We start from the raw sequence: 12,908 nt of genomic DNA, 5'->3' as shown, positions 1-12,908 counted from the left end.
TTCTGCCTTGTTCTGAGGTATACCACTGATTTAATTTCTGATCTATTTGATGTTTGAACCCTATCCACTGTTCAACCATTAGGTTTTACTCTGTCTTGAGTTCTACCACGGAGTTGTGGCTTGTTCTACCTTGTTCTGAGTTCTGACGCTGAGGTCTGCTGTTGGGTTCTGCTTTGTTGTGATTTATCCCACTGATCATTGTGATTAAATTCTGCTCTATTTAATGTTTGATCCATATCCACAGTTCAACTATTAGGTTTTACCACAAGGTTCAATCCTTATTCCAGTTATACCTTTGAGTTTTGGCCTGTCTGTCCAATTCTAAAATCTACCATTGGATTCTGAAAAATGGTCTGCCCTGTTCTACCACAAAGTTTTGCCTTGAGTTCCATCATTGGACATTGCCCTGATGTTTGATCCCTATCCACAGCTCAATCATTGGGTTTTACTCTGTCCTGAGTTCTACCATTAAGTTGTGGCTTGTTCTACCTTGTTTTGAGAGTTCTGCCACTGGGCTGCAACCTTTGCTTCTAAATGCTTACATTTGTTTTTTTTTTTCCTGTTCTGAGTTTAACCATTGAGTTCTGATCTCTCCTGTGTGCTAACACTGGATTCTGACCTGCGTGGGTTTATCTATTGGGTTCTGCCCTTTTTATGAGCTATAAATTTGGTTTCTGCTGATTCTTGCGTTTAGCGCTGGAATGACTTTGATGCATCTTCCTTATTTCACTCACAAGCCCACTGTCTTTTAACAGCACTCTGTGTATCTTTCATCTTTTCATTGGTTGTTGTTTTTTTTTTGTTTTTATAAGCCCCTTGAGATGTGACCTGATTGTTCAGTAAGTGCTTTTTTACAGCTTTTAAAAGTTCTGCTGCATTTGGAGCTTTTCAAATTGGACAAGTTTTGACCGTCTTGTGGTCGCTCAGTTGAGGACAACAGGTCTAGTGTGAACATAGTCTTGTGGGAGAGTATGAGTGAGTAAAAGGCTGCATATACAGGTGTGTATAAATGTGTGATTAATGAGGATGAGTGTGCAGATCTACATAAGTGTGTGGCTTCATTTATCGGATTGGACCAGGATGTTCTGCATCCAAGGATAGGTTGTTGTTTTATAAGTGTGTATTATATTCAATGGATATTAGGCTGTGTGTCTATCTATATACTTGTGCACTTCCTTGTAAGTGTGTGAGAGTGTATTGTTGGTGTGCACAGATACTCACTCATGTTCTCCTCCTCATCCACATCCATGGTGAAGAGCTTCTGCTGCCCCCGAGCCTGCCGGACCCCAGCTATACCTAAGAGAAAGAGACAGAGAGAGAGAAAGAGAAATATTAGATTAGCGATATTAACATTTAATGAGCTAGCATTCCTCAAGACATTTACAGATGAGACAGGAAGCCAAAGCAAATAACACATTCCACATAATCCCCCAAATTCCCAGACACAGGACGATGCAGTGGTCAGCCGCAGCTTCAACTTCAGAGAGGAGCTCCTCAAAGAGCAGCAGCGGTGAAGTGAAAAGAGGAGAAAAGAGGAGAGAAATGGATCTGCGCTGACTGCGAGGTTAAGCCTACAGTAAGTGCATAAATATTCAGCAGTGGAGACTAATCTTGGCGAGAGAGGGAGGGAGGGGGGAGGGAGGGCGAGCGGGGGCCGCGGCTGACAGGTCGTAATAGCAGGAGCAGTCTATTGTGACTTTAATATCCATTCGATTGGACCTCATTTTCAGCTGCCTCGCGGGGAAAAAATACAGCTATTGACAACAACAGGCTTTTAGTCCCTTGTGACACAGATTCTGCTTTACCCACAGTAAAAATACACAACACACAACGGACTGTACCATCACTGATCTGTTCCGGGAGGAGGCGGCGGTCAGGGACAGTCTGTAGTGAGTGGATACGGTTTATTTACACATTAAGTAGTTATTTAAGTGGATTTTCTCAGAAGACACAGAAGGGCTGACATAGTCCTAACAATCCAAAAAAAAAATAATTCATTAAGACTAAACAATAAAGGCAGATTTAACTGTACAACAAGACACTAAGAATAAAGAAAGAGGAATTATACCTTCTACACCCAAGTGCGCATTGGGATATGTACTGTTCTGAGTTCTAGCACTGGGTTCCACCCAGTTCTGAGTACCAGCAAAGAGTTCTACCATTGAGTTTTGCCACCAAGTTCTGCTATGTTCTAAGTTTCCCTGTCCTTTTCCCCTGCCCTGAAATATTCCACCAAGCTCTGTTTTAATTCTGGTTTGTTCAATTTGGCCTTAAATTGCTTTTTTAAAACTTATGTTTTTGACTGTATTTAAAAGCCTCTGCTTCATATCCTAACACCAAGAGAACTGTGATTATTCAAAAAGAAGGCAAATTTCTCTGGACCATGCCTATAAGGAAGTCTGGCATGATTATTAATAAGAAAATCGCTCTTAATAAAACCTACTAGAGATTTGAGGCCTCTAATTAAAAGGAGAAGGAGCTATAAAAACTATGCCGGCTGACAGAATAATAGATTTTCTGCTTTATTATTCAGTATTTTCATTTCTGCATCATGAGGAGCGGAAATATGAGGTTTTGAAACTCTAGGCGAAAGCAGTAAGAAACAAATTCAAACCACTTTTATTGCTCGCAGATGTTAAACCCCGAACAATGTAAACTTGTGGACATTAAAAAGATGGACTGTTACAGTCTGTAAGCTTTATAAGACCTGAGGGACCAGTGCTTTGCCCCCTGCCTCGCCTTCAAAAAGCCCGGCAGGCGGCTGAAGGGCACAGGCCTGCCCTGCTCCAAATGGGCCAACTAATCACCGGCACCGATCAAGGAGAAATAAAAGGCAAAGTCCTCCAGTTCAGCACTACTTTGGGGACGAACGAGCTGGCTGTCCCTCACTGCCGGAGGCTGCTTTAGTTTGCATGCATTTAGAGGTGTGAGTGAGAGAGATTAATCAACATCCAGCAGCCTCAATACAAAACCGACGAGTGCTGCACCCCTGCATTGCATACTTCCACTAACCACTCTATCATTGTCCACCAATAGAGGAAAGTAATTAAATGCAAACCTCAATGGCAATAAACAATTGTCTGCATTTTCACAAGATGCAAATCACTCAAAGCAATCAGTCGGCTACAGTGAGTGAGGAGACGGAGAAAGTGGGCTCCTGACAGAACTGCACAAAACAGTGGTTCGATAGAGCAGAATGCTCCGCTGTGATAGCAGCTTACAAACACACATTGCGTCTGGCAGGTGGACGATCACAGGAGGAAAAGGATGGGGCAGTGCTCCAAAACTTCACCACCACAGAACAAGAGAAACGGCTGGGCTCAAAAATACTGATAAAGTACAAAAAAAATAAAGTACAAATAAAGTAAAACGTTACCTTTTCACAGAAATAATTACAACTCAACTACTTAAACTATTAAATTAGCTTTACACTCAATAAACACTTTATTACAAACACCTGTATACATCTACTACTTATTCATGCACTCATATAATCTGCAGTTTCATTCAGTTTTACTTTTGCATTTTTCCATCAACCATCAGAACAGGAAAAAGACAGACTAGTTTCAGTTTTATTTCTAGAATGATCTCCAGTGAGCTTGTTATCTGCAGTGAGCAAGTTTTAGTGAAGTTTCTCCAGCACCAAAGCTGGAGCAGTATTAGCATTAGCCGCTAACCGCAGCACTAGCTCTTTCGCCATTTAGACATTTAGAGGTGAGTAAGTCTAATATCTGTGTGGATTATTAGACCATTCAGAACTCGACTGACTTTGAAAGAAATTGTTTTTTTTTTTTTTTTTTAAGAATTACAGTTTGTTTACTTAAGCCCCACAAGGGGAAGGGACGCATGGCGACACCCTTGTTACTTACTATTGTCGCTTAAAATGCATCTTATTTATGAAAATAGACCAGAAAAAAGACGTTTGTTGATAGTAGTGCCTTATAATACTGTGTGCCTTAATACAGTAAGCAAAATCAAGGCAAGCATGTAGAAAAGGAAATTAAGTTTAGCTATTTGGATGCAGCTCTTCAAAAGTAGTAGAGTTAGTAGAGCTTTTAGCATTTGGAGATATGTTTCCAGTTTCTTCATTTTGCTTGCAGTGTGGAAAACAGGATGTAATTCCTATAAAGAACGAATCAGACAATCACATCCGGGGGCTTTGCATTTTCGCTTCATTAAGTTGTATTGCATTCAGTGTGTAATGGCCTTTACTGCTAACTGCCATCGACAGAGAGGTGCTGGCCACATGTGCAGAAAGCTGAGGGACAGGAGGAGTGAGAGGAAGTGATTTCAGATGGGATGAAGCAGCTTGCGCTGATCACAGCCTTCTGCCTCCACACGCACCATTCTTCATGGCCGACACTTTCTTAAGCTAAACTAAATGGCCTAATTAATCTGGCCTAATGGTGGGTGACAGCAAATATGCTAGCACAATTATCACCCTACTAAAGATTAATATTCCGCTGGAAAATTGAAAAGGGGCAGTAGAGGGAGGGGAGTTTTAGGGTGGGGGTGGGGTGGTGCTTGTCTGAACTTGAAGCCAGGTGGTGTACAACGCTTTTTGCTTCCCCTCTTCCCGTCCCTCTCTCTCATTGGTTAATGGTCTGTGCTGTAACAAGGGGCTACGATGCTCGGGCTGAGCTCGTTCGGTGCCTGTCGCGTTTGATTTGGCCTCCTCTGCCATTCTCTTTCTGCCCATGAATCCATAAGCAGCGTTGAGATCAGCTTCAATCTGCGAGCGCTGGAGGGACGCGCTGCTCGCGGCGCTCCGGGAGGGCGCTGAATTTTTCATCTGCGTTTGTGGAGCACGGCCCAGCACAGCGGGACCTGGCACTGCTCTTCCACATCATGAAGGTCAAAGAAGATGAGGGTTCAGAGTCGAGCTGGCCGATAAAATTATAACATCAATTACTGGAATATTGATAGTAAAAGTTTGGGTGATTTCTGGCTACTAGATCTTAGAAGCAAAAGATTAAAGGACACAATAACCTCAATTTTTTGTTATCAGGTTCCTTATATCTGTTTACAGGGGTTGGACAATGAAACTTAAACACCTGTCATTTTAGTGTGGGAGGATTCATGGCTAAATTGGAGCAGCCTGGTGGCCAATCTTCATTAATTGTGCATTGCACCAGTTAGAGAAGGTTCAATTAGTAGGGTAAGAGCACAGTTTTGCTCAAAATATTGCAATGCACACAACATTATGGGTGACATACCAGAGTTCAAAAGAGGACAAATAGTTGGTGCACGTCTTGCTGGCGCATCTGTGACCAAGACAGCAAGTCTTTGTGATGTATCAAGAGCCACGGTATCCAGAATAATGTCAGCACACCACCAAGAAGGACCAACCACATCCAACAGGATTAACTGTGGACGCAAGAGGAAGCTGTCTGAAAGGGATGTTCGGGTGCTAACCCGGATTGTATCCAAAAAACATAAAACTACGGCTGCCCAAATCACGGCAGAATTCAATGTGCACCTCAACTCTCCTGTTTCTGCGAGAACTGTCCATCGGGACAATAAATTATTATGGTCTCAAACCAGGTGTTTCAGTTTCATTGCCCAACCCCTGTATTTTATTAGGGTTTACTTAATTAAACATATTAACCAAGAAAATCAAATGAAAACAAATCTGTATTTTTCTATGCTATTTAAAGGATTCTAAGTCACAGTGAACTGAGTTAGACCAAACTGCTGTATCCTGGATTGGTGGATGTAATCAAATCTGTTGTTTTCTTTGACATATACCAAAAACAGCTAAATATATGACATTTATGGACTGTAGGGCCCCAGATCAAATAGTGCTCTCTCACTTCAAGTCTAGGCTGAACACTCTTGGTTATTTATATGTGTATGTCTGTCTGATAATGTCTGCAGATCCAAGGGTTCATGGCCATGGATGCCTGAATTTCAGGGTACTCGTGCCTGTGCTACCTTCTGGCTCTCTCCTTTTAGTTAAGCCATTGCTCACCCTTGATCACAGACAACACTGAAGTTGGATATTAACTTTATTTATAACTGTAAGATTATAAATATTATATTATAAATATTTATAAATATTATAAAAAATTCTTCAGTCCTACCATCACTAATATTAATATATCAGTATAATGGAACATAACAGACTTTTTTTCCCAAAGTGACTTTTTTTTATATAGTCTTTAAGTGACTTTGTCCAGAAAAGGACTGGTTTCCCTGTTATCATCTCACTTGCTCCCAGGGATTCTTACTCTATATTTGAGGATGTTTTCTTGCCAATGCCGCATATGGCTCCCTCACAGGGTTTATTTCTTGTGTGATCCACTTCAGTGAAAACATTAAAGTGGAATTTATTTGGCTTCTATTGAAACTGCATTTGGTTTGAGCTGGAGTCAACAAGTTTCATTAACTGAATGTCTTTTCCTTCATTTTTGCCTATTTTACATAAATCAGAAAATATATTTAATTTATTTAAATGTTGACATTTTTGAGTGAAAGCCAAACAATCCTAATTTATGTTTTTTTTTTTTTTTTGACTGCAGTTCAGGTGTTGTGTTTTTGGATGGGGGGGCAGAGCTGGATCCTAGGCCCTGGCTGAAGCGGGTGACTAAGTAGCATGGTTTTGGTGTTAGCACAGCTGTGTGTGGACACACACCATCCAACCACAGCTTACCCAGCCACCATACACACACACACACACAGTTCAAACACACTCAGGTATAAAACACACACACACACACACACAGGCCAACAATCTGTACTCTCAGAGGTGAGAGGACTGGTGGAGATAACTCTCTGTTATATCTGACTGTTTCAAAACTGAGAAAATTAGAGAGAGAGACAGAAGAGAAACAGATTAGAGCAAATGATAAACACTTTAATGGAGGAGAAGCTGAGAAAGAAAAAAGAAAGAGAAAGAGAGAAAGAGAGAGAGAGAGAGAGAGAGGGACAGAGAGAGATGGTGGAGAGGGATGGATTTGATTTGTCTTTCATCCTGCTCGTTTCGAGTTGAAGATAGCAGAGCGTCCAGAGAAAAAACGAGAGCAACAGATGCTTTATTAACCATCCATCCTGATGTTCCACAGAGAGCTCTCCACGCACACACACACCCCAGCGTACTGCAGCTAACAGTCGTCCACTACACACCTGTCCTGAGAAACAGCAAACAATACACACCTGACTTCACAAATGAACTAACAGCAATGAAAGCAATCAAATCCTCACAGCAAATCTCCAAAATGTAGTAGAAACAGTAGAGACAGTTTTTTTTCCATCAAAAGCCAGATTTCATCCAACAAATTTTAGAAGAAAATTTGTATATTTTATAAGACCATTCGGTGGGCAGTGTGCCAAGTCACAGTTAATCCTGTTGGATGTGGTTTGTCCTTCTTGGCGGTATGCTGACATTACCCTGGATACCGTGGCTCTTGATACATCACAAAGACTTGCTGTCTTGGTCACAGATGCGCCAGCAAGACGCGCACCAACAATTTGTCGTCTTTTGAACTCTGGAATGTCACCCATAATGTTGAGTACATTGCAATATTTTGAGCAAAACTGTGCTCTTTCCCTGCTAATTGAACCTTCACACTCTGCTCTTACTGGTGCAATGTGCAACTAATGAAGATTGACCACCAGGCTGCTCCAATTTAGCCATAGAACCTCCCACACTAAAATGACAGGTGTTTCAGTTTCATTTTCCAACCCTTGTAGATATATATATATTTGTATTTTTTGCAAAAGTAATAGAAGAGCTGCTAAAAGTCAAGGCTGTGGGTTTTCTGCAGTATTTCAGCAAAGACCGAAATTTTCACATGGTTGACGTTTTTGATTAGAGAAGGTACCAGCGTTCTCTGGCCAATCAGTCACAAACACGACGCGCCTGAGCTTTTAAGCCTCTGAGGCTTAAGAAGTGACAACCTCTTCAATGTGCGCTTTATTAAAAAAGCATCATTTCTGAAATATTCAGGAAAACAAGAGGTGATGTCAAACCTCAGAGAGAGAAAAACAAATCACACACACACACACACACACACAGCACTCACAGGAGAGATGCAGTGCTGAGCCTGAGCCTGTGAGTATAGCTAAGTTCAGGGATTGAAACAGACAGCGTTCCATTCCCTCTGCTTGCTCTCATGCTCTTATCTTTTAGAGATGTGGCCGGGTTTGCGCTCAGAGTGCTGATTGATGTGGGCTCTGGGTGAAGAGTCTGAAACGGCCTGCTGGAGGAAGTACACACCACTCCTAACCCAGGCATGGGGACAGGAGATGAAGATCACACTCTTCTAATCTGAATAGTATAGTATTATCAGCTCTGCAGATGGAGCACAGCATCCACAACTACAGCATTCATCAACCAGGAGACACAAGGTACACAGATACTGTACCAGAGTCTGATATTACACATGGATGTGAAGAGTTTGTGCTAAAAGTCTGCTGTAAACGTGTGGGAGATGGTGGATCTTCAAATATTTAAGTCTAATTTAAAATGTTAATTCATAACACCTTATTTGAACAGTACAAATATATATTAATATGCAGTAAATGTATAGTGCATTATGGTAATTTCTATCTAAATTAAACCTGATCCAACACCAGATACACCAGTTTATCAAACATCTGACCTAATTAAGCCCCTTCACAGAACCTAGTACACTGATCCTAATAAAGTGACAGTTAAGGTCAATATTCAGGCACTTTCTCCTGCTGTACTGAAAAGTGAACTCCAGCAAATCCTCTTTAGCTAAATAACACTGTTATTTTTCTCACCATCATCACAACTCTGGGTCCTCACAAAGACCAAAATACCAACACACTGTGAGAGCAGCTGAAGTCAGGGCTGGTGATGCCGGAGGAGCAGAAGCGAGTGTGAGAGCTTTCACCAGGGCAGCCGGGGGGGGACGGCGAGGGTGTAATTACTAAAGTGGGCTGTTTTTACACTGATGTGCAGATGGAGGGGTGACACAACCTGACCACTTTACTCCTGACATCTGCGTCCAGACAGCACCGGCATGTCTTTACCTTAACTACAGCTGCCACAGACAGAAAGACAGAGAGAGAGAGAGAGAGAGTGAGAGAGAGAGAGAGTAAACCGACCATGAGACACAGAGAGGCACTAAGAAAGACAGGATACATTGAGAGAGACACCAAAAGATAGAGAGAGACATTTTGAGAGACACAGAAACAGAAAGAAAGACAGAGAGAGACACACACACACAGAGGCACTAAGTGAGACAGAAAGAGAGACAAAGAGAGACACACAAAGAGAGGCACTAAGAAAGAAACTGAGAGAGGCACAAAGGGAGGAAGACATTTTTAAAGGAACACTGAGAGAGGCACTAAGTGAGACAGAGAGAGAAAGCGCAAGAGAGAGAGAGAGAGAGAGAGAGAGAGAGAGAAACAAAGACAGGCCCTAAGAAAGACACTGAGAAAGCCACAAAGAAAAATAGATTTTTTGAGAGAGACACACTGAGAGAGGCACTAAGAGGGACATTAACAGAAGCACTTAAAGGGACAGAGAGAGACATTGAGAGAGAGAGAGACACTGAGAGAGGCACTAAGACACAAAAATGCATAATTAATAGTGAGAGAGACATTAAAAGAGAGGTTCAAGAGAAGATATGAATTATAACATGAGTTTGAGAAAGAGAGAGAGAGACATTTAGAAAAACATTAGGGGAGACAGATATATATTCAGAGAGAGGGACACTTAGAAGGTAAGACATTGAGAGAGAGAGAGAGAGAGAGAGAGAGAAAGAAAGGTTGCGAGGGAGAGCCAGAGATTTTTCTTTCTTCACAGTAGGGGTGGGCAATATTATATCGTATACAATATATCGTGACACAGAAATAGTATGATATTAAAAATCCATATTGTGATAATAGGGCTGTTCTGTCTTAAAAGTAGTCTATTATTCACTGTGAAGCTTTAGGTGTATTTATTGTATAATTGTTTTCGTTTGCAGTTTATATGCATGCACTAAATATTCTGCAATATTTTTTGCTGCATTATATTATTTTATGCTATATTATTTATTTTGCCACATTATGATTATACTGTTATACTCATACTATATTCCTGAAATTAATTAATTATTTTTCTGTTTTCCTATATCGCCAAGTATATCGTTATATTTTGTGATATTATATATATATTATATATATTATATCGTGATATTATTTTAGAGCCATATCGCCCACCCCTACTTCACAGGAAATATTTTGTGTAGTTTAGGCAAAAAGCGATGCCCGCTTGACACAAAAATTCCACTGTGAAAAAACACCCACTGTGAACTCTCCAGAAAGTTACCTGCTCTATTCACACATGGGTTTAACAGATCTGGACGTTTGTGTTCACACAGACAGCTCCTCTGGGTAATGCTGAAAAAGTTAAAAAGTTGAAGTGAAGAAAGGTAAAGAGGAGAGAGAGAAGAGAGATAGAGAGAGTCAAACCAGGACAGACTGTGTGTAACTGCACTCCACCACACTTGTTTTTACATTTCCAGGTCGTCCGCGCTGCCCCGGCTCTGCGTGTCTGCTCCACGCGAACGTATCTGAAGCTCCAGTCAAATATCTGCAGCCTCTCAAAGACTTTCATTACACAAAGAGCTCCCTCCCGTCAGCGCACCTCCGCCCAATCCGCTCTGAAAGGCACGGAGCATTAACAAAGTCTTAAGCAGCTCAGAGCTCCACTTCTACCAGCACTGCTGAACAACTTTCAGATTAAGGCTCGTGCGCTTTAATATGACAGGCATCTGCGCAAAGTTAGGAACAGAGAGCTGCCAGAAACAGTTCCAACGTAAAAAAAATCTCTATTGAAGAGAAAAAAAAAATCAGCAGCAACGTATCTAAAGCAAAAGAAAAGGTCTTGTCAGTTTACAACAGCATGAATTTCTCTTTGCTGATCACAGTGCATAGCTTACTGACAGAAAGAGCAAAGCACCTGCCCTGAGGGCAGAATACGGCACTCCTAATAAATAACCAAAAATATTACAGCCCGAGACAAGAAAAACTTCTCCCTGCCTTTCAGGCCAAGAAATCACGCAGTTGTGATACAGCGGCCGAGCTCGTGCGGACAGTCCAGCGTGTCAGGATGTGCTGGAGAGCAGCAGGTCCACGCCCCAGCCTGATGCAGAGACCACTGCCCTCCAGGCAGCCCACACAGACGCTGAGGCACTTATTTACACTGAGGCATTTCAGCACCACAGACAGCAGCACGGCACACCGCAGGCCTGACAGACAGGAAACTCGGAGGAGAAATAAAAAGCTCACACTTCACTGAAGACACTGTGTGATGTTTTAGAGGAAGCGGTTACTTGTCTTTGTGTTTCTTTGGCTTCTTTGGAAAAAAAATAAGGGTTTGTGCTCATTAAAAAAACCTGACACCTTCTGATCTTCTCAAATATTGTGAAGCTGCTTTGCTAAACCCTGAGTTTGGGGACACAAAGTCAGTGACCAAGATGAAGAAGAAATGCAGGGAATTTTAAAAGGTGTTTTAAAAGGTTTTTATGCGTACAAAAAGTACAAACAAAAACTGTGCCAAACAGAAAATTAACACAGTTAAAACACCCTCACCCTAAAATAGCAGTACAGATAAAGTTGGAATTTAAACCACAAGGTCATAAAACCCAGTCACATTTGCCTTCTCAACCCAACCTGTTCCCCCTCTCAGCATCAGGTGAGCACTAACTCAGCGAGCCTCCTCCCCACAATGATTGCCTGGTTCCCCTTAAAGGAGAACTCTGGTATAAAACTGATTTTGGTGTCGTAAAATACAGAGAAAGAAAACTACCCTTTATTAAATAATCCAACTTCATTCTCCAGCAGCTTTCTGAGTTCCAGCAATTTTTGGCAGTTTCTCCAAACATGCTTTAGAATGGATGATATGGGGCATATTCTTAGCTTTGCAGATAAGTCGCTTTTACACTGTTATCCAGGCTCAAAGTAGCCCCAAACCTTACTGGTAGAATCCGGAGAGCCCTGACATTTAAAAAATGAGGCATTAATAACTTTAAAAGTGCAGAAGAAGTTTATTAAAAACATGGGCCTGGATATGTAGCAAATGCTATAAACACTGTTTTTTAATAAGCTTCTTATGCACATTTAAAGTTATTAATGCCTCATTTTTTAATTGTCAGGGTTCTCCGGATTCTACCAATGAGGTGTGGAGCTAAATTGAGCCTGGATAATGGTGTTTAAAGGGATTTATCTGTGGGGCAAAATATGCCCCATATCATCCATTCTAAAGCATGTTTGGAGAAACTGCCAAAAATGACTGGATCTCAGAAAGCTGCGGGAGAATGGAGGTGGGCTATTCGACAAAAGTTAGTACTCTTTACCATATTTTACTACACCAAAAGTCAACTTTACACTGGAGTTCTCCTTTAACAGACTAGCCCCGCCCCTAAATCTAATTAAGCAAACCATTTCCCTTGCTACAGAGATACACACATATAAAACATACAGTGAATATTTACATAAGGCCTTAATAATAGATTGTTGAATTAATATTGTCGCTGTCCAGTAAAAAAAACAAGTGTCTCCATTTTTGTCGATTTTTAATTTTTAACATAATTGAACACACAAACTGTGCACACAAACTTTTACACTGTGCCACAATTTTTTGTTGAACGGAGCAATAGAAATACTTCAAGATGACCTGAAATAAACTCTCTCCATTGACTTTTATTAAAGTTTTATTTAGTTTAGAAGGTTTTTTTTTCAATCTCCTGTAAAAGTTGCTGTTTTTGGAGATACTTGTCTTTCATTGGACAGTGATGATATATTATATATTTATAAATGAATGAAAGTCGACATTAAAAGAAACTTTTGTGCACCTCATAACATAAATTATATTATTATAGAGGTAGCAGAGAGCCCTTCGGCTTGCCCCAAAGACTCCACCCGTCAACCACAGGGCTATTACAGGTATC

General features: G+C 41.1%; 1 protein-coding gene across 3 annotated transcripts in view; it reads right to left on the bottom strand.

Moving 5' to 3' along the window:
• Positions 1–12,908, bottom strand: part of adarb1b (adenosine deaminase RNA specific B1b) — a 208,794-nt gene that overhangs the window by 30,676 nt on the left and 165,210 nt on the right. For all 3 annotated transcript variants that reach the window (XM_022680190.2, XM_049485296.1, XM_022680189.2), the window contains one exon: positions 1,222–1,296. In XM_022680190.2, coding sequence (XP_022535911.1) covers positions 1,222–1,249 — 28 coding nt within the window. In that variant the 5' untranslated portion in view covers positions 1,250–1,296. The remainder of the gene's footprint in view (positions 1–1,221; positions 1,297–12,908) is intronic.

This window comes from Astyanax mexicanus, chromosome 11 (assembly GCF_023375975.1).
Source record: "Astyanax mexicanus isolate ESR-SI-001 chromosome 11, AstMex3_surface, whole genome shotgun sequence".
Lineage (NCBI taxonomy): Eukaryota > Metazoa > Chordata > Actinopteri > Characiformes > Acestrorhamphidae > Astyanax > Astyanax mexicanus.
Note: the sequence above shows the minus strand (reverse complement) of the source record. Positions and strands in the feature narration are given on the sequence as shown.